Below are 22,697 nucleotides of genomic sequence, written 5' to 3'. Positions count from 1 at the left end.
ATGTGGATATGTTTTTGTTGCAATATCATATATATAATAAATATGAATAAATAAATTATTTTGAATTATATTTTGCGGTTTTGGCACCATGTAAACTATTTTTTTTAAATGATTCATTTTACGTCTGTCTAATAGGCTATTGAGCATACATTATTATGCAGATAAACATTTGTTTATGACACAGTACATTTATTTTTTTTGCCATAGGGATTAGAATCTTTTTTCCTTATGATTATTTAATACAATAATAATTATTTCTGCCGCCAAGGAAAAGCTATAATTTGTGTTTGTCATTACAGTGTGAGACTTTAATAGATATAGGTTAATTCAATACATTTTTTAATTTTATGATTCTTTAGCTTGGGGTGGATTTGCCCCCCAATCTTTTTTCCGCTTAAAATGTTTCTATTATCATATTATAACATATAAATGCTATAAATATTATCTCATATCGCAGTTCCGAGTACAAAAAATCGTACATGTTGAAATTATAAGTATACAAGAACTGAAGAAATATGTTATAGAATTATTTTGAAAAACTACTACTAGTTTTATATGTCAGCATTATATTGCGAGATACACTATAATTTAGAATTTTGCTAAGGTTAAATTAACATAGATTCTACTGTTTTGACACATTAGTTTCCAAAACAGTTGTCGTTCATATCGCGACTTGTTTGATTGCTATGATAGATCTTACATTTTTTTGCATTTGGACTAAGGAAGTGACCATGAAGGCCATAGTCCCGAATGGTAAATTTTCGCCATAATCGACACATTGGTGTTAAATATCCTTGAAACATGGCTCAGACCAATACTTTTTCGATTCTTACAGGACAAAATAAGGAAGGTCACTGACGCTATTTTTCAAGCGGAAATTATTTTTACTGCCGATTTCAGTATTTGACCGTTCTTGTCCGCATCGTACTGTCGCTGAAGTATAAAAAAATAAAAGAATTATTTAAAAAAAGAAACTTTTCAACAGACTGAATTGTATTTGTTTCACATCGATGCTTTACCCCCCCCCCTCGATCAGGAGTTGCGTACTTCTATACAGGCTTACTTCTATATCTCTACTTGTTTCCTAGCAGTTTCCGGCCACAAATCGCACTTTTTAACAAATAAATTAAAAATCAGTCTACGGAGGGGTACAAAACTTTGGTACCTGTCTAGCATTGTCATGTGTTTAATGTTAACCTTTCATTTAACTTTTTAATTTGAATATAGGCCTGAAATGTAACACTTTTTTCACCTTTATTCAACAATTCATAGCAGTTTTCCGGACCGTTTTTATTTTGAATATAATTCAGTACCATAAAGCAATGTTAAGATGGTTTTATCAGACAAACAGAACTTCCCAACCTTTTCCGTGTCGTCTGCAAAAATATTTTCCGAAGTATTGATTTAACTAAAATTGGGTCTTAGTTATTGCGAATGGATATTCAAACTAGAATTCCCCAGGTGTTGCTTATTTTTGAAAGTCGCAAGTTCTCTTATGTAACTTTAAATAACAGGCAAAACTTCAAAACATATAAATCTATGTACTATTTTAAATGCTGTTTAGCATAGAAAACAAATGTCTCTCTGATTGATGAAGTAATGTGGATGCCTTACTGGTAAAAATAGACTGGACGAAAATGATAAACGGCCGGAAAACTGCTAGGGGACGGAAACTGCTAGAAAACCAGTACTAACGAATAGTCAAATATACCTTCAATATTAATTATATTAACGGATCTGAACAAAATTCTATGTGAGATGATTTTAAACATTATATGAACCATTTACCATTATATGAAAAGAAAAGATATTTAATATTTCCGTACTAACGGTTCAAATGTTTCTTTCTTTCTTTTTTAATTGTTACCAGTCCAAAGCATTGATAATGAAACAGCAACAGGTATGTCTATATAGTTATCTTATACATCTTTAAAGTATTTTCAGTAAAACATGAAATTTGATATTGTCATCCTCATATAAAGCAACATTATTAAAAGGTTCTCTTTTTGAACAATTACTTTCGGAGTATTAAAAGTTTAACTTTACAATCATCCATTCCATCAAATTCGTATGTAAAGTATATTGGTAAACGACTTTTACAAGAACATTATTCAGACATTCAAAATCAAATCAATACAATACGATGTACACAATGATATACTGCAGACTAGTGAAATGGTTATTGTGAACAAAACTATAAACACTATTAAGATACAGAATTCAAATCATTTATGAATTTCATTTTAAAGTTTATTTGCTTAGTATTTTCAGAGTTGATTCTAAATCAAAGAACCCTCTACAAACTGCATCAAGGTAAGAATTAACTCCATGTCTTGAAGACATACATGATGTACATTTGCAAGTGTTATGTCATGTGTAACGGTCCTTATATGTATGTATTGCTGAACTTTAATCTAATTTCAATCTTTGTTCTAAAATATTCACGAAATAATGAAGTAATCAAAGGCAGTAAAATTACTCAAACATGTACTTCTCATAGACGTGTGTTTCCTTTTATAGGCATATTTTACATAATCTCAGATAGAAAACTGTAGGCAAAGTGTTGTTTGATTTATTTCAGATATAGATTTTGTTTGGTATTTCATTGACTGTATGCGTTCACTTGAGGTAGTTATGATTGACATCAAGTCTACAAATTTGGTGAGTATGTTTTATATATAGTAACTATAGCCAATGCAATATGTCTGAATACCTGTATTTTCTTACATGGCCCAAACCTTTTTGTTAGACGATCAACTTGAAATTCGTTATACCCCTTTATTGAAGATGAATTGATTAAAATAATATTGGACAAGTTCGTGAGTTAATGTGCCAAATTCTCCGTGACAAATTTTATAACCATTTAGATACATAGCTGCCAATACATTTTTCAAGTATGTAGTCATACATACCATTTAAACAGTTATTACAAACTTCATTAAAAAGTGCAAAAAAGGCATTAAACTATTACATAAATGCCGTAACAACGATGGGAAAGCGACCTATATCAAGCGGCTTTATCGACGTCAAAGTATTTTGATGATCTCTCCTCGACAATAAAAACGCTGAAAGTGGTATTATCCAAAAATTTATCGAAAATTGTAATATTGGAATATTACACCGTAAGTTCCCTGTTGAATTCAATGGTGGTGGGCATCATTCTTTTATTTGACTAAACCTACCGTCCTAATATTCCTATTTTAGCTGTAGAATAGCAAAATCCAGAGGTTAATCGGGGATAAGACACCAGTCAATACATTTACCTACTGAATCAGTAACACACCAGTCAATTAATTAGGGCTGATGTTAATACACAAACGTATTAAAACATGTTTAGCATCGGGGACATAGACCTTAGTGTCGTACTGTTCGATAACTTCATAAAGTAACAGGACCTCCTAAAGTATTAAAACAATTCAGTTATCTTCGCGTGTTGTTAATTTATCGTTTTTAAAAATAAAAACAACATACTAGACACGTACCGCGCGTGTTATGTTAAGTTTGTCTATATGAATTCTGTAAACGGAAATAACGGCGGTTGATGACGAAAATATCACAAAGTGTGAGGCTGTGATCAGCGTTAATTCACTCCTTCAGCAGATCGTAAGTTTTTTGTCTAATGCAAACCAATTTCCAATATATTTGTTTCCCTCTGACCTTTTTACCACTGTCTTGTTTATGATCATGTCACTTGTAAACACGTGCTGGCGATACGTTACTAAAAGTCTCTGTGTGGCCGATTTCGTCAATAGAGATTCGCTCAAAACTGTGTAATTGTTCGCTGCGCAAATCACATTTTTGGTAACGTGTTAATTTGGTCAAATTCAATGACGTCAGCAGGTCAGATGACGCTTAGCAAACACAACATCAGATATAAAAATAATCAAAGAGGTATAACATGCACGTGCTTTGGGAATTTACACATGCACACATGATATTTTTAAGAATTGTGTAACTTATCGTATGTTGAAGTTAGTGAATGGTAAAAGAATTAAATAGATTTAGGGACTTTTCTTCTTATATATTGTGTGCAAACTGTGTGATTTTTCCTTTTTTATAAAGACTATTTACGTGGTTTTGTTAACGTGGTTATTAACAATAATAATAACACTTTCATTTTGATATAAGATTTTTCACACTTGTTCTGACATCCGGTGCATTGTTAAATGAAATAACAAAAAAGTCGTGCGCAGAATGTTAAAGCAACGAAGAAAAAAAAAATTGTAAAATAAATTAAATATCACTGTTTTGAAATGCATAGTACCTGTATGAATTAAACATTTATTTGTTTATTGATTGCATGATTTTAAAAGTCTTTATTCAATATGATATGAAACAGGAATATTTTCCTTCAGGGTAATACCTATTTCAAGTGTTTTGTCAACGATGTTCCTCGGAATGTACAGGAATCTTCAGTTTGTAACACAGAAACTACCATTCTTCCTGGAAAAGTATATCTAAGGTAAAGAAATTATTCTGTTACATTTTTTTTTCATCACTTTTACTATCTTTACTTACTGTCAAATATAATACCATTCATTTCATGCCTGTATACATCATTGCCACGTTTTTATCTTTATCATATATGAACATTACATATTTAACTTACGGTTATAAGAGACTAACAGGCAAATTTTAAAACGCTTTCATTTGATTTATCTAAACATGTATATGCGTGACCTTACGATATGATGTTACTCTTGGGCAGTTTACAAAATGTAACTAAGACAATCAAGATGTCAGGTTATCTTGCAATACATCATGTCGTCACAAGCACTTGAAATATAACCAGAAAGGATACACGTGACCTAAACATACATTACATCAACTGATTACTAGATAATCAAAACAATTATTTACAAATATATATTAAATAGGCTGCGTAGTAACATCATTATCAATGCATAATTAGCACACCTAATTCTTTAAGTATGTAAATATTACACGTCATTGACATGTCAAACCCGAAATCATTATAAATATAGAACAAATAAGACCACAGCATGTAAAATCGCCAGTATATGGTGCTAATCACAATCCATTACATTATATGTTTTATCTCTTCAACGTATACTGCTAAGTCTACAAGTTTAAAAAAGAAATGTAGTGCAGAAAAGAAATATACTCGACATACGTAAATAGTTAAAGATCCTGTATGTTGTAATCGATGTTGTTACCACACTGGAGTGAAATTTTATATATAATTTGCTTATGCTTATAGAACAATTTTCAAACATCGAAAAATATGTAAAATATGAATTGAAAATATTTGTGCACATTAAATGTAACCATTAAAATATATGCATTCATCTCTTGTTAAAAAAATGACTTAGACATTATAGAAAATAAATTTCTAATTAACTTTCTTTATTAACATGAATTGTTAAATTCGGTAATATTTTTATGAATAATGCTTTTTGAACTTACAAGAATGATAAATCTTAATTTGAGCATCATATTTATGATTTAAAATCATAAAAAATGTGTTACAGGATCTTAAATTTCACCTGGAATATACCATTTCAATTTCATGTACACAAAATTTGCATTACAAACACGGTTAAAATGTCGAGGGAAAACAAAGTAAACGCAATCCTTATGTCTACAGAAGCTCATATAATACAACCAATACAAACCATACGTCAGACAATATGTAACCAATAAAAATGAAATAAGTCTTTAAAGTTGATGAAAAAAACCCTCAAACACAGTTGGTTTAATAAAGGTTTAACCAAAACTTTAAATGGAGATATATTTTTAGTGAAAATCTGGAGGCCAGCCCTTTTAAGTTTAACCAACGTGTATGATATAGAAAGTAATAATATGGCCTGTTTTTTATTTTGAAAATTAATATGTCAAAAATATAAAATTTCTCAAAAGTTTTGATTTTTTGCCAGCTGTTGGGAATTTGTTTTTCAAAAAAGGGAAATAGACCATACTTTGGATTGAGAATGACTTCTCGCTCAAAAACCCTGTTCACACAACAACATGTATAATAGCTTGATAGCCATTAGTCTTATAATCGTTAAATTTGGTTGTAATTCTCATTGTGAGGTTAGTAGGTGTTTTGTAAAAGCCCACAATGGCCTTCAAAACAAATAATCATTTCTTAATGTAAAATTAGTTTTTCGTAAAAACGAATCAATATTTCGTTAGAACGAATTAGTATTTCGTACAAACAAATTTATATAACGTAAAGCAAATTGATATTTCGTAAAACCAAAATCACATTTCGTAATAACGAATTAATATTTCGTAATTCTAATTAATTTTCGTAAAAACGAATTATTTTTACGTAAAAACGAAGAAATATTTCGTAAAATCTAAATGATATTTCGTAAACATGAACTAATATTTCGTAATTACGAATTAATATTTCGTATAAACGAATTAAGCCCCGGAAGAAAGGGTGTTGAATATGTCACCTAAGGGGCTCTATAAATTTATGCCTTTCGTCGTTTTGTCACTGTTGTACTCGTCTCGTATCTGATGAATATAGCATGCATGATTTCCGTAGTTTAATTACTTATGTATTTGATATTATGACTATAATAGAATATATATCATATAAGAATAATATCGGTATCTGTGAAGGTCGTAGGCATCAAAGCGACTAATCGGTGTTTACCTGTCATACCGATATTATTTCGATAAGGACAACACAAAATAAAAATAAGGGATATCATTTACGATATTTTTAAACGGATATTATTTCCACTGCCAATATTCGTATAATGCTAAATTAGTCGCTTAGGTATGAAAGATGTACGACATAAATTAGAAAAAAATCGTTTTTTATGCCCCCGCCATATAATGGCAGGGGCATATAGTGTTACCCTGTTCCGTCATTCCGTCCTTCCGTCATCATCAGTTTCCGTTCATTATCTTTTAATAACCCTTGCACATATTGAACTCAAATTTGACATAATATGGATATGTCATGAAGAAAATACAGGTCAAGTTCGAAAAGTGGTCATGGTTTCGATGATTTTTGGCAGAGTTATGCCCCTTTTACATTGAAATAATTAAAAGAAAATTTCAGTTTCCGTTCATTATCTCCCCCAACGGTTCAAAACATTCAATTCAAAATTGACATATGGATATGTCATGAGAAAATACAGGTTAAGTTCGAAATTGGTCATGGTTCGATGATTTTTGGCAGAGTTATGCCCCTTTTACTTTGAAAATAATATGAAATTTTCAGTTTCCGTTCATTATCTCCCCCAACGTACAACACATTCAATTCAAACTTGACATATTGATATGTCATGAGAAAATACAGGTCAAGTTCAAATTTGGTCATGGTTCGATGATTTTTGGCAGAGTTATGCCCTTTTTACTTTGAAAATAATATGAAATTTTTTGCAGTTTCCGTTCATTATCTCCCCAATCGTACAACACATTTAGCTCAAACTTGACATATCGATACGTCAAAAGGAATGCGCAGGTCAAGTTGGAATTTGGTCATGGTTCGATGATTTTTTGGCAGAGTTATGTCCCTTTCACTTTGAAAATAATATAGATACATCTTAGGAATAAGCATGTCAGTTTCAAATTTGGTCATGGTTCGATGATTTTTGGCAGAGTTATGCCCCTTTCACTTTAAAAATGATATGAAATTTTCAGTTTCCGTTTATTATCTTCCCAACAATATTACACATTCAAACTCAAATTTGACATATGGATATGTTTTTGGAATGCGCAGACCAAGTTCGAATCTGGTCATGGTTCAATGATTTTTGGCAGAGTAATGCCCCTTTCACTTTGAAAATGATATGAAATTTACAGTTTCTGTTCATTATCAACCCAACAGTGTTACATATTCAACTCAAAATTGACATATGGATATGTCAAAGGAATGCGCAGGTCAAGTTGGAATTTGGTCATGGTTCGATGATTTTTTGGCAGAGTTATGTCCTTTCACTTTGAAAAATAATATAGATACATCTTAGGAATAAGCAGTTTAAGTTTGAATTTGGTCGTGGTTCAATGATTTTAGACAAACTTATCTTTCCTGAATGTTGGAAAAATTTTGAACTTTCAGTTTCAGCACTCATACTTCTGTGGAAATGTATATAGCCATTATGTTGGCTACAAATATGCAATATGCTATTTTTAAAAGGTTAAGACTGAATAATTTCAGTGCCTTGAACATTGTATAAAAATGGTTTGTGTTAACATTGAACTTAGAATGAAAAAAATAATTTGTGCAAACAAATTTGGAACTAAATATTATAACATTTGAAATTTTGGCTGCATGCGGGGGCATCCGTGGCATGATGACACATTTCTAGTTTTAAGAATGATTTTATCAATTTTCAACAATTTAAACATACGTACTAGACCTGATTATTTTGGTTTTTCACACCGATGTCCAATAAATATATATTAATTCTCCATCCATGTCACTTGAGAAATACGTCATTGTGCCACCGCTATGAATGAGTTGTATATTTAGATTGACGTCATTTCTCTTCTTGTGCATTGTCGTAGTTTTTTTTAAATCAAAAATAAGCTGATATGGATGAAACCTGTCGCGTTATTTTAGGTGTAATTTTAGCGTCATAATAAGAACGGGTATTATCAAAATAAGTGCTTTACTTTTGATACCGTGAAAAAGGCTCCGTTGGTGTAAAAAGAACAATCGCATGCACTCTTATTCCGCAATCAATTTGGCAGCTTAACACTGGTTACATTTCTTTGTGTAAGGAACAAAGTCAGGAATAATGATAACATCGTGGTTTTCGCCAAGAGAGATTTGAGAAATCATTGCCCAAATATGACACGTTTCATACGCATTTGTTTCATCACAAGCCTAATTGCTGCAATATTTAAACATCATTGTGTGATGATAATCTATGTGAAATAAATCAAACTAAAACCGTTCATATACTTGATGAATGAAGATGGCATGTTTTCCATGCTAATGTGTCTTCATGTTATCAGAGATACTTAAGATATGCCATCTATCAAAAGGACAGAGTCATTAAACAAAACGGCAACATCAATTTTTTAAAATCATAGCACAATATATCAAAACCACAGAGCAGTCTCTCAAGATATATGAAGCAATTGTAGCCTAGATATGACCGGATGTAAGAGTCAACAAATTGTGTATTGTTCGCATATCTTTGAATGGACCTTTCCAGTGTTTACAGTTTTATGTAAATTAGCTAACTTGTTATCCAATTGCTACACTGAGATAAAACATAGTCACTGGTTGACCTGGTTTGCACAAAAGAACACGTGCTTATGATTTGTGATACTGTAGTTAACCTAGCAATGAATGGAAAAGGTGTTGCTAAATGTTCCGCTACGAAAAACCGGAAAGATTCTATCGTACGGTCTCTAAATGCGCTTCTTAACTATTTTCTTCTATTTTTCCGAATTATATGGCAAAAGAATTTTAATGTAAATTGAACTATTAAATTGCAGGAGAACACGAGGTCGTTTTTTTACATTTGCTTTGAATGTACACATAACAGGCGTCATGACATTTCAGGTGTATGTATCGAGTATAGAAGCACGTAAGTAAACTTCATGAAACTTAAAAGAAGCATGAATGATTCACCATTGATAACTTCGAATATCAAATTCGAAAGAAATAAGTATTTTAACATATAAACTGAAAATTTTGATTACTTTTGAATCCATTTTCTAACAAATTTCATAGGTTAACATTTGAATATTCTAATTTGGGATAAAATGATTTAATTAAGTTTTAAGAACTTCTGCCTAATTCAATTAGATTTTTCTGAAGCTTTAACCGTATTGAAACAACCTGGAATCCGTTCCTGGAACCAACCAGTACAAAAAAATGAATTTAAAGTTTCTTACTAACAGACTCAATGGCTTGTCACTTGTGAGGTTTGACCCAGGCGGCAAACATTTTAACGTTCGTGTGTTAACCACTTTGTAATGCCGCCAATTAGTTATTTGTTTACGTGTTTCAATTACTGCCTGAAATGATTTTGGCAATATGTCATTCTAAGACCAAGAAACCTCAAAGCATACTGTTAACTTCTAGTATGATATGGAACACTGGCGTTATCCAAGTATTCAATCAATACTTTATTTTCAATGATTTTTCATTAATCATACAGTGCAAATCATTAATTGTACCTGTTGCAAACCTTTTAACAAAATGTTTTGTTTTTGTTTGAATACTAGTATGTATTTGTTTGTATAAGACTTCTAATGCTTTGTCTGTAGAAAATGGTGAGCCATGTTTTGAAAGTATTGAAATAGACGACAAACAGGTACCAAACAGTCAGATCATTGTTTCTTCTGGAACCACAACACAAATACCTACAAATACAAACACTATCTTTACTGGTTGGATTCATGATGCTACAGATCTGACACCTTGGGTTTTGGTTTGTATAATTCATGTAAAAATATTCTCTAATAAAAAAACACGATAATGCATTGAGCAATACTTTTAAGACGAAGTGAGTATTTTATTGCATCTATTTATTAACACGTTCAAACATTTTCAATGTGGAAGCATTGAGATGCCATTCTTCCTGCCTGTTTACTTGACTAGAAAAAATTATTTCTTACCTCCTTACATGTAAGTAAATTAAAAAGTAATGAGAAATAATGATGCTTACATTTTCCTTTACTTTAAAGAATATGCCCAGATTTTGTTGGCAACTTGATATCTCTATTAAATAATTTTTCCTTTACTATTTACAACTTATTGTATTTGTGAAACTAGTCTTTCTGTGAAACTAATCTTTCTGTGAGATAAAAGGATAAAAAATATTTTAGTTATACTAGCTTATAACATGTAGGGAAAATTTATGTATGAATGAATTGTTATAAATATGTTATTTATATAATACAATCTCTTTCCGATTTTGAAAATAAGGAGGTGATTGATGCAAATATCGCAAATATCTCTTTTTAGAAGCATTAAGATCTGTGCAGATGTAATCCTAAATTCATAATTTTAATTCAAATGAGCTTATTAGAGCGTGATGTGAAAGAGATTCAAATACGTCACAACTATTTAAACAATCTACACATTTAATCTATACACATTTTAAACTAGTTCATCGCAGTACTTTTTTCAAAACGTAAGATAATAAGAAATCATTTTTACTGTTGATTTCACACACTTCATAACTATAAGTACAATCCAGGGAATCGCTTCTTCTAAAGTGTTTAAGCGGTAGGAAATGGGTTTGAACAATTAGTATTTTTTCTGATGCACTTGAAATATACTTCTGCAACTCAAAAATGTTTGTAAGAATATATACATATTGTTCAGATACCTTATTTGTAAATTAAAATTAATTCAGACACATGTCAACACTTTTAGTACACATGATCTTTATCAATTTAGGTGGATTTAATTGATGTTACAACAATAGAAGGAGTTGGCGTTTACGATTCGAAAGAATGTGACATGTGGACGACTTTCAGTTTATATTTCGGCAACAATAAGGATACATTACAGTTATACAAGGCCATGGTATACTCGTTTCGTTTGTGAAACCACATTTTAAAAAGCAATAACAAAACAAAAGTATTCATTTTAAAGCAACATGCCTCCCGATTCATACTAACTTTCATGAAACTAAAAGAGACATAATGTCACGTGTATTAAGGAAGTAATTTTTACATTGCAAATGACACTTAAATCTTTGAAAAATACCAAGATTAGCCTAAGATCAGAATGTGCAAAAATAGTCCTTTCTGTGATAGCCACACAGTAAAGATTTCGTGATTATTACTGCATAGTCAGACATTAATTGTCTATCACATGAAAATAATTAATTTGATTTTAAATATTTTTACTTTAAAAAACAGTCTTAGAACATTTTTTCAAGGTTGATTCTCTTGAAATATTTTGGCTCATCTGGCGGCATGCAGTTTTAATACATATAGTTTTTATCCATTGTAAATGTTCCAGATAACTTTAATAGTAGTGCTTATTTATTCATTCATTAATTAATTTATTTATTTATTAAATGTGTGTCAGTATTTTAAATTGTAGTTCAAATGCTGTATGACCTCTAAACGTGTGTTTCACCTGAAACATCAAACATATTTCTGCGTGTAAATTGTGAATTATGTTTACATTGTTACGTTATAATATGAGGTTACTTAAATCCAAACAATTGTGTCCATTGTTCTCTTGTTTTGATATGTACGTTTATGCATAATTACTTTAAACATTTCCCCGCGATAGACTGTTCCAGAATAGAATCAAGGGTAAGTGATCACCACCGTGGGAACTTACCAGTTTAGCGATGAAGGTAATCTGACTGCATTTATTTTAAGAACAGGACAATGCGGCAAATGTGTATCTAAGGTCACTTATTTTTTGTTGGTGTTAGAATAGGAGAGTTCTGCCTCAGAAAGTAATAAAAGTCAAACACACTTCTCCGGTGCATTAAAGTGTACCACAGTTCTTATCGTAATTTGCAGTTTGTTAATTACAAAACACATATACCCATTAACTTCATGTTTAGCCATACTTTCATAGTTTGAGAAATTGTCATTGCATTTCTAATGGTTTATCTCAATATAAATTTTTATATTGTTTTTAAACGTTATGAATCAGCCTTTTTACATTATCAAAACCAAACCAATTGTCAAAAAGAATGTAGATGTACATGTTTGTACTATGACCTCGAAGAATAAAGCCAAAACACATTAGCAAACACGTGAACTGGTGATTCCTTATTTCAGGAATTTAGAACATTCAAACCTGAAAACTGGCGAGATATAGATCAAGTGTTCATTCTACCCAGACCAATCAATGGGAGATACGCAAAATTCCAACATTCACTTGAAAAGTCAACAAGCAGATCAAAATGTCTTAATTTCAAATTTTTCGGCTGTAAACTGACACGTAAGTTGACAATTTATGTTTGTGTCATGTTAACTATTAATGGATTGTAACAAAAATATCGATTAAAGATAAAATTTACGCGTGCTTAATCCGAAACATGTTTATATTGTGTTTAAATTTCCGAGTAAATCTTGACGCAATATAAAGTGTTTACTTTTCTAAAATTACCAATACATTTTCTATGATAATTTTTAATCAGTTTAGATTTACAACTCTCATTTTACAGGTATAACTGACATCAACAGCAACAAATCATCTGAAATGCTGCCTCTTGAACATGAATTGTTATCTGGAGATTCAACTGTCTTGAATACAAATCTAACGAGATGTGTTGAACTTTGCAGTATTCAAAACAATTGCAGTGTTGCCAGTTATAATATATCGTCAAACAAATATGTATATGACCAACCCCTTGGTTCGTATGGCGACTATAATGAAACGAATAACGAACATCTCGAAACAAATAGATCCATCGAACCAGTCGGACTTTGTAATCACTACATGGATAGTCCGTTTGGATTGTGGAAAAGTAAGGATATAACCAATGGTGGGCATTGTTTTGCCAAACTACAAAACATTGGTATGTTAACATTTCTTAATAAAGTATTTTTTCAACAGTACAGGTAAATGTTTCATACGCTTGTGTGATATAATTATAGAGACTATTGCTTATGGCCACCTTCAGATGTAACATAGATACATCAGCATGTAGTATAAGTATTATGATAATCAGAACTGTATTATGATTTAAGTGGTAGAACAATTAATTTGTGTATATTATAGATCTTAGTAAATGATTTAAAGCATAAGCCTTGTGAATAACACAATTTAAATAAATGTTTCCTAAATACTTCTTCGCATTATTGAAGTAAGTTTAGTATAAATGTTATCTATTTCAAAATATACTATATAAGTTTATGGATTGATCAGAATATACTGTATGAAATTTTCTGATTAACATTGAACTTTGCTCAAGTCGCGGTTTTTAACTTTTCCTTCAATTGCTTGATTCCGGCTTCTTTTCATTAAGTTATGAAGACAAATACTAAAACTAATGTTCTCAATTAAATGTAATACACCGGGCCTTTACGCTTTGCTAGACTTGTCTTAAGCTTGTCTTTATGATGCAATGACAATTCCTGAGAAACCCTATCACTCAGGCATATGAGTCTCTATATAAGCTTTTATTTAGGCTATGCTTGTTATATTTAAACAGGAATTGTGGTGTCGTTCCCGAGAGCTAAACGCAAAGATGGATTGTACTTTGGTCACGTACAATACGTAGATACAGATTCTATTATTACGTCCTTAAGTTACCCCTTCAGGACAATTTTGGACAGTAATCTACAATGGATTGTAAACTTCAAACAACATCAATTTGCCAAATTGGTTTTCACAAACGTCTCTTTATCAGAGGTATACATTTATTATATGAAATATGGTGCTTTCTATGATGTGGAAAGCCCTTATCATTTAATTACAAGCATAAAGTGTTTCATATATAAGCATGATCTTTTTTTGACTTTGTAAATAATGAGTAAATGTATGTATTTTTACCGTTAATTAGATTCGAATTAATAAGTGTTGTTCAACCTATTTTTAAGTGTTCGGAGTGTTTTCGATGCCTCGTCTGCCATTTTTGTTAATCTCTAATCAGTGTTATTCTTTTAACGTTTTTTAAACGTGATGATTTATCAAAATAGATATTAAACGGTATGTTTTTTTTTTGTAAATGATCGTTACTTCAGATCTTTTCAAAGATTATTATATTCTTTTATTGATTTTCTGCATCATACTTCTACCGAAGGCGTAATAAGGACAGATTAATTTTGCGATTTGATTAAGTCTGTACATGAGGGATAATGAAAAGGTGCAACATTTCATAAGAGAAAACCATTCACCGATCTCGTTTTCAAGTTTATCTGCTCCTGAATATGACTGTTTTTGTTGATTTTTGTTGTTTTATTTGCTAGTTTCGAGGGAAGATACGAAAAGTAAATAAAATCTATTATAGGCAGATAAAGGGCAGATATTTTTCTTTCTTTTTTTTCTTTACATTGTGACATTCATCGGTGAAAGATGCTTTCAAAAATGGATTATGGTTTCAAAATAGTATATTTTTAAAGAATTTAAAGTCACTCTAATGAAATTGAAAAAAAAACAGATAACAGAAATAGTTTGGGGAATTGAATGTGATTTTTTAATGTGTATAAATAAACTGAAAAACATAGCAAAAAATAAAAATGATTTTTCAGACGTATATGTACGTTCCCTACCTCTGAGATAACCCCATTTCAAAGTAAAAAAAATCAAATGCACGTGCAGAAAAAGAGATCGGCGACCCCTACGTTTTCCGCTTGAAATGTTTCTGTTATTCTAACATATTCTAACATCATGCAAAGTTTAAAGAATATATGTTGAACATCTTTAATTCTGCAAATAATAAATAAATAATCTTTATTCACAAAAGGTTACAAACCCATGAGTGTCATGGTATACAATCAATCATTTTATAATAAATATAGGTCAATGGTGACACATATAACAATGACATATAACAATCTCTAAAAGACATGTTATATTTTAGTTTAAGGTACACATTTTATGTAACAATTCTTAATAGAATTAATTGTGTTCCATGCATAAAGCCTTTAAACACCACTAAGAAATAAAAAATAAATAAGACAGATTACATTATGTTCTAACCGAAAGTAACTTAATAATTCACAATACAACCTGAACTTGTGATTAAATATATTACAATCACATATAAATATGTGTGTTTTACTAGAAGAAACTTTATATTTAATTCAATATTGCATAATATAACATGAACTAATAATCAAATTCACATGTGCATTACACTAACATATAAAGTGTATATTTTTAAGTATTGAATGATTAAACAAAACAGATAATAAATATATACTTGTAAAAATGACTTGTAGGAGAAAAGTGTGAATAGAAATATTTTTTAAGAAAAGTATATCGGTGTACGGATTTCAAAAGCTTTTTAAATAAAAGTGGACAGTTTTCTTATCATAGTAGTCGATTCATTTGACATTTATTCGATAAATTTAGGTATGTTTGGTCTTTTCCAGTAGTACCTTGGTAAAAAACTTAGTTCTTATTTCACAATATAAAGTACATTCTAATAGAAAATGGTATGCATCCTCGAGTTTGTTACATATTATACATTTTATTTCATTTCTTGGAATTTTGTTTGGTTTATGCCATCTCTCTGTTTCAATTAATAGCCTATGTGCTGAAACTCAAAATTTTGTTAATGCTATTCTAAATTTCTGAATGTTAATTTGTTCAAGATACAATTTAAAATTAAAGTTAGAAAAAAGAATGTAAAGGGAAGCTTTTGATGAATTGCGTAGAGATTCTGTCCAGTTTTGCATGTAGTTATCTTTAAGTCTCTGTTTTACCGAGTTCAAAAATAAAGTTTCATTTCCCACTCCCTGATTACCCAAACTTGATAAAAGCCTAGTCTCTGAAGTAATTGTTTAATTGAATTAGCCCACTATGTATAATTTGGTTTGTGATCTATATTAAATATCATCATATTGTAAACTTTTTAATGTACAAATGTTGTTCCGATTTCAATATTTTAAGCCAAAATTTTAAGATTCGTATCATTCTAAGCTGTATTAATTGTTCTCTGCCTAATTCTCCATAAACAAAGTTATTTTGAGTTTGTGGCCTTACTCCTAAAATTTTTTTGCAAAATTTCAAATGTATATTTTCTATCTTTTTTGCTTCCATAAAACCCTATACCTCGCATCCATAGCTTAAAATAGGTGTTATTAACTTGTCAAAAAGGTCGAGTGTGTGTGAAACTGAGATATTAGGAAAGTTTTGCATATAAGAGTTAAGTTTAAAAATTGCCTTCAATGCTTGTCCTGAAAGTGTTTCGAAGGTTTTTGAAAATGACCCTCCAACTGTAAAAACGATTCCTAAATATGTGAATTTATTTACTATTTCAATTTCTGTATTTCCATATAAAAATCTTTAATTCTGCTGATTTCTCCCTCTCTTTTTAAAAACCATTATTTTTGTTTTATTAACGTTAAGTTTTAGTTTCCATTCGTCGCAATAATCTTTTAAAATATTTAATCCATTTTGAAGATCTTCTTTTGTTTACGATATAATAGCAATGTCGTCCGCGTATAATAACAAGAACAATTTCAGAGTACCTAAGTCTATGCCTTTAAAACCTTTAATATAAAAGTATCTTCTAAGTCATTTATGTACATAGAAAAGAGAAAAGGGGACAAGCTGTCCCCTTGACGGACCCCTAATGAACACATGAAAGTTTCGCTCAATGTATTTGATAATTTAATTCTGGATTTGACGTTCGTATACATAGAGTTCAAAACTTGCATTACTTTTCCCCTGACTCCTAATTTTATTAGCTTGAACCATAGATTATCCCTAACAATAAATAATTAAGACGTGTATTAAGTATTTTTGAAAAAAGTTTTACCTAGGGTACTAGTTATGTCACTCCCCTGTAATTTTCCGGTGAATTATTATCTCCTTTTTGATAGATAGGTATTATGAAACATTCAGACCACATTTGGGGGAAAAAACCTTGTGATAGTAATTTTTTGAAAAGCTTGAGTAAATATGGTAGAAGCGAGTTAATTCCGTATTTGTAAAATTCATTTATAAAATAGTCGGATCCTCCGGAACGACGATTCTTAAGTTCTGAGCATGCGCGTAATATTTCATTTTCCGTGATTTCTAAATCAAGTTCATCAAACATTCACTGAAATTCCCCATTGACATATCGTTCGTTAAAATAAATTGCGTCATCGTCCGGTTGAAAAAAAATTGAATCTGCAAATATGTGTTTATAATTCTTCACGTTTGTTACGTCGATTTTCATTGGATTTTTGCACAGTATTATGATATTAATTATAAAGGGTTTTGACAAGTTATACGGTCGTTTGTTGCAGAGCGGCTTAGCTAGTGTTATATTTGCAAACAACCGTTTATATACGGCTATATAACCCTAAATTCTTGATTACAAATTTATAATACAGCAAGCTATCTATCTTTTTATCTTTTTAGAGAAAAAAATCTTCATAGACTGACATCAGCTGTGTATATAATTATAAAGATTTTTGACAGGTTATATGGCCCTATATAAACGGCTGTTTGAAAATATAACCAGAGCCACTAGGCGAGGGCTATTTTGAAAACAACCGTTTATATACGGTCATATAACTTGTCAGGGATATTTATAATGAATTTATAATACAGCAAACCTCCTTTTTGAGAAAAAAGTGAGATTTCTTATAAAATTGACAGCATTCGTGTATATAAAACTATATAAACGTCACGATTATCCAATGAAAAGTGACGTTACAAACGTGTAGTATTATAAAAATCTATAAAAACGCTACAGTTATTTAATGAAAGGCGTCGTAACAAACGCACTGCAGTATTATTATGTTTGTGTATATAATTATATCATTTTAAACGTCAAACAAACACGTTTCTCTGTTGTCAAAGAAAGAAATGGATTGTACTCTATTAAAAACTGCATAATATTTCAAGTTAAACCATCACAATAGACATAAATGTTATCGGGCCCACAGTACTGCGTAGTAGTCGAATCCACCACCGTCTGAGTTGTAATCAATGTTTGTAAATTCTTTTATGAAAAGGCAATAACAATTTCCAAAAGTTCCAAGTATGATACAATCGATATGATACTGGTGTATTTAGTGATAGTTTTGTACACATGTGTACGTGCTATTACCAAAATTAGGCAAAAGTGGCGTCCCCTCGACGAACTGTACAGAAGTGTTTGCATAAACGACAATGAATTGCACTGTGCGCGAGTAATCAGTTGGAAGAGTATATTTGTCTCAGTTTAAGTAAAACGTCAAAACACAAAGTAAAAGTAACTCATAAACTTACCAACAACAGCAAACGACCATATCTTATCCACCAATTCTGCGACGAATATTCAACCGCTGCTGTGATGGACCCACCGCCTCTGCGTTATTTGAAGCCAGTGTGCAAATAGTGGAAAATGTTTTAAACTCAAGAATCATTTATATCAGTATGTATGTATTCTAATTTATATTATTTCAGTAATTTAGCCGCATATCTATAGACTATTCCTTTATACTCTTAATTTTGTTCGTGTAAATTTGTATCAAGTATCTGCAACTATTCAAATCGCGTTAGAACTTTAAATCAGTTACTGGGATTGATTTAAATGAATTGAATACTTTTCCATATTCAATCATCGTTGAACTTTCAAAATTAAATGTCAGGGTTTAACACAACCTACAAATCTTTTTATACTTTCTAAGATGTATTGGCCTTAAAAACACAGGAAACGATTTTTGTGATCTTTGTGCTTATATGTAATTTATACAAGTACGAAAATCCTACAACACTTAAAGATTTTTGTTATCAATAGTAGCCAAACTATTTCTGAATTTGGAATGTCAGCATCCCCAAAGAAATAATAATTTAGGGCTAAGTTTAAGAATTTCTCAAGGTCAAGTGGATCTTACATCGGCTTTTATCATATACCATGTTGGTACTAATGGTGATACTGGTCCGAGTTTAGAGGTCGACATTATTGCAGCTGATAATGATTTAATTTTTAATGATCGTCATCAATCTTCTGCTAACATAATTTTGTCTGCTATTGCGAATTTCTTACAATTATTTACCGCGGAGTTTAATTCAATTCGAGAGAATTTCCTAATGAAATAGCTCTAAGTATTGACAATGCAGTTAATCATATCATTAATATTTATAAAAAATCATCAGAAAAAAATGCCCGTTAGATATTTAGCGCAAAATAGTGTAAATAATAATCAACCATGGTAAAATCGAGAATGTGAAACAAATAAGCAGCTTAAATACCCAGCTCTACTACCATTTTTCTTGACTAATAACATATTAGTCTTTTCAGCAATTGGTAGCGCTCCGAAAACCTTTTTGAAAAAAACGTGCTATATAAAAAGTATCTTTACCAAAAGTCTAAGCGCTATCAACTTATTACGTAACGATCAAATCCAAAGCTTTTTGGAAACTGTTAAAATCTAGAAATAGTAATATAAATGAACAATCATCATTGATAGATACGGGAGCTTGGTTTGATTATTTTCATGAGTTATCATTTCAAAGTAGCCAGCCTAATATATGAAAGTAATTGGGATTTTAGAGTTAATACTGATGAGGAAAGCCTGTATTTAAATTCTGAAATTTCCTCTGACAAACTCATCAAAGGAATAAACAAATTGAAATGTGAAAAAATCACAGGGAAGTGATGGCATCGGAGTAGAATTCTATAAAAATACTTCGTCATTAATCGCACCTGTATTTTGTATTATATATGTATCTTAATAAGATACAATGTATATTTAGTACTGGGGTTTTCCCAGACATTTTGACGGATTCTATAATAGTACCCGTGTACAAGTCTGGGCCTCAGGATGGCCCTTCTAATTATAGAGGAATTTCCTTTATCAATGCTATGTATAAGATATTTTCTAATACATGTATTATATATGATAGCTTATATAATTGGGCTGAGAAATTTGATAAAACAGATGAATCCCAAGCCGGATTTCGAGCTGGTTACTCTACAATTGATAATACTTTTATATTACAAAGTAATAAGTACAAAGTAAGAAATTACAAGATATAGAAATATATTAGTTAAGCGGGCGGATGGTTTTATGTTCTTTATGTAGATTTTAAAAAAAGCATATGATGGACTTAAACATTTTAATTTTTCAATACTATCAACAGATGTGGTGCTAGAAGGTATTTGTTTCATGTTACTTTATCAATGTGTCACGGTTCAGAACTGTTCACTATTTAGGGGAGATGATGTGTAAGCGGTCGGATAGCTCAGTCGGTAGAGCCGCGGTACGGTATTCCTAGGGTCCCGGTTCGAGTCCCGGTCAGGCTGCACATTTTCTCACCCTGTGACATTTGGCGCCCAACGGGGGCCGTGACTGATATAGCTCAGAGTTTAATTTACATTGCTCTGTAACTTTGTTAAATTCGAGGACGAATTTCAATATAGCAGGGGAGTATGTCACGGTTCAGAACTGTTGACTATTTAGTGGAGATGATGTGTAAGCGGCCGGATAGCTCAGTCTGTAGAGCCGCGGTACGGTATTCCGAGGGTCCCGGGTACGAGTCCCGGTCAGGCTGCACATTTTTCTCACCCTGTGACAAATGTACTCAAAACTGCGTGGATGTGTACAAGTTAGTACTACCATAACTACAGAATATTTAAAATGTAACATAGGTACAAGACAAGTGGACGTAACAAGTACGATTATGTTTAACCTGTATTTAAATGAGTTATCTCTCTTTCTGCGTAAATAAGGGACATCGCGGTATATTCATTACGGAACACATTCCCGATATATTATTCTTTTCGCTGATGATGTTGCAAATTGCGCCGATACTGCGATTGAATTTCAGTCTCAATTAAATTCAATTTCAGATTTTTGTAATAATACCGGTATGTCTATAAATGACAATAAAACTGGAATTATTGTATTTAGAAATGGGGGGGGGGGGGGGGGCTCAGATCATATGAAAAATGGTTCTATAACGGCAGTTCAGTAAATGTTACCTCAATATACAAATATATGCCTTGGGTCTTTTATTTACACCTATATTATTTTGGACAAAAGCAAAAACTAAACTTGCTGCACAAGCTAGGAAATCTATTTATGCTATTAAATCATATCAAAGAAATTTTGGAAAGTTCTTACACTCTGATTATTTTAAATAATTTGACTCTATGGTAAAACCTTTACTTACCTATGGTGCCGAAATTTATAGAAGTGGCATCTCAGAAATTCTTGAACAAGTTCAAATACAATAAGATTTTTAGGTGTAAATTCTTTTGTTAATAAATAATAATGTTGCCTTGGGAGAATGTGGAAGGGTGCCTTTATGTATTGATGATCATGTAAAATTATCAAAATATTGGTGAAAACTTCTTTGTATGCCAGAACATAGATATCCTAGAAATTGTTATTTGATGTTAATTAGACCAGATAATGTTAGAAAGAAAAACTGGGCTACATCAGTAAAAAACTTCTTGTATACTTATAGGTTTGGCTTTGTATGGCTAAATCAAGAAATTGGGGATATCAGTTTATTTATGATTTGTCAATTTAAACAAAGGATTATTGATTGTAAAACACAAAATTGGATGGAAAAAATTGAGAATACACCCCGATGTGACACCTATAATTTTTTCAAATCTATGTTAAATCCTGAAAAGTATTTATCTATTGATATGCCATTTTATGTAAAAAGATCATTATCAAGATTTAGATGTTCTAGTCATAAATTATATATAGAAAATGGACGACATTTGGGTATACCAAGATATGAGCGAATTTGCCAACACTGTTTGCAAAATTACAACAATTTGTTCATCGAAGATGAATTTCATGTATTTTTATTAATAATGTAATAATGTATCTTATCTTATCTTATCTTATATTTGATTAAAACTCAAAATGAAGGAAAAATAAAGAATATTGCTTTTTTGTTCATGAAATTATGAAAATTGTTAAAAATTAATATAAATAGGAAAACATGTCATATATAACAACGTATATTGTAGACACAGCTAAATATGCTTATCTGTTTTGATTATATTGTGTATTTTGGAACGGAGGCCTTTATTTACAAAATGAAATGTTTTTGTTGTTGTTGTCAACAGGGTTAAAAGAAATCTAAACAATAAGTTGGTAGCATTATGAAATTCTAGAAGTGTTTCTTTTTTTAGAAAAAGTATTTTTTTAGATTCGGC

At 30.9% G+C, this 22,697-nt stretch overlaps 1 protein-coding gene across 1 annotated transcript; it reads left to right on the top strand.

The window, feature by feature from the left end:
* Positions 1-12,260: 12,260 nt before the first annotated feature.
* On the top strand, positions 12,261-14,867 carry LOC132757554 (uncharacterized). Its single transcript, XM_060748868.1, has 5 exons — positions 12,261-12,266; positions 12,703-12,865; positions 13,092-13,445; positions 14,082-14,357; positions 14,839-14,867. The coding sequence occupies exons 1-5, from the start codon at positions 12,261-12,263 to the stop codon at positions 14,865-14,867; spliced, it is 828 nt and encodes a 275-aa protein (XP_060604851.1).
* The last annotated feature ends 7,830 nt before the right edge of the window (positions 14,868-22,697 follow it).

The sequence above is a fragment of the Ruditapes philippinarum genome, unplaced genomic scaffold (assembly GCF_026571515.1).
Source record: "Ruditapes philippinarum isolate M1 unplaced genomic scaffold, ASM2657151v2 ctg2575_1_1_1_1, whole genome shotgun sequence".
NCBI lineage: Eukaryota > Metazoa > Mollusca > Bivalvia > Venerida > Veneridae > Ruditapes > Ruditapes philippinarum.
This window is presented reverse-complemented; position numbering and strand designations above follow the sequence as displayed.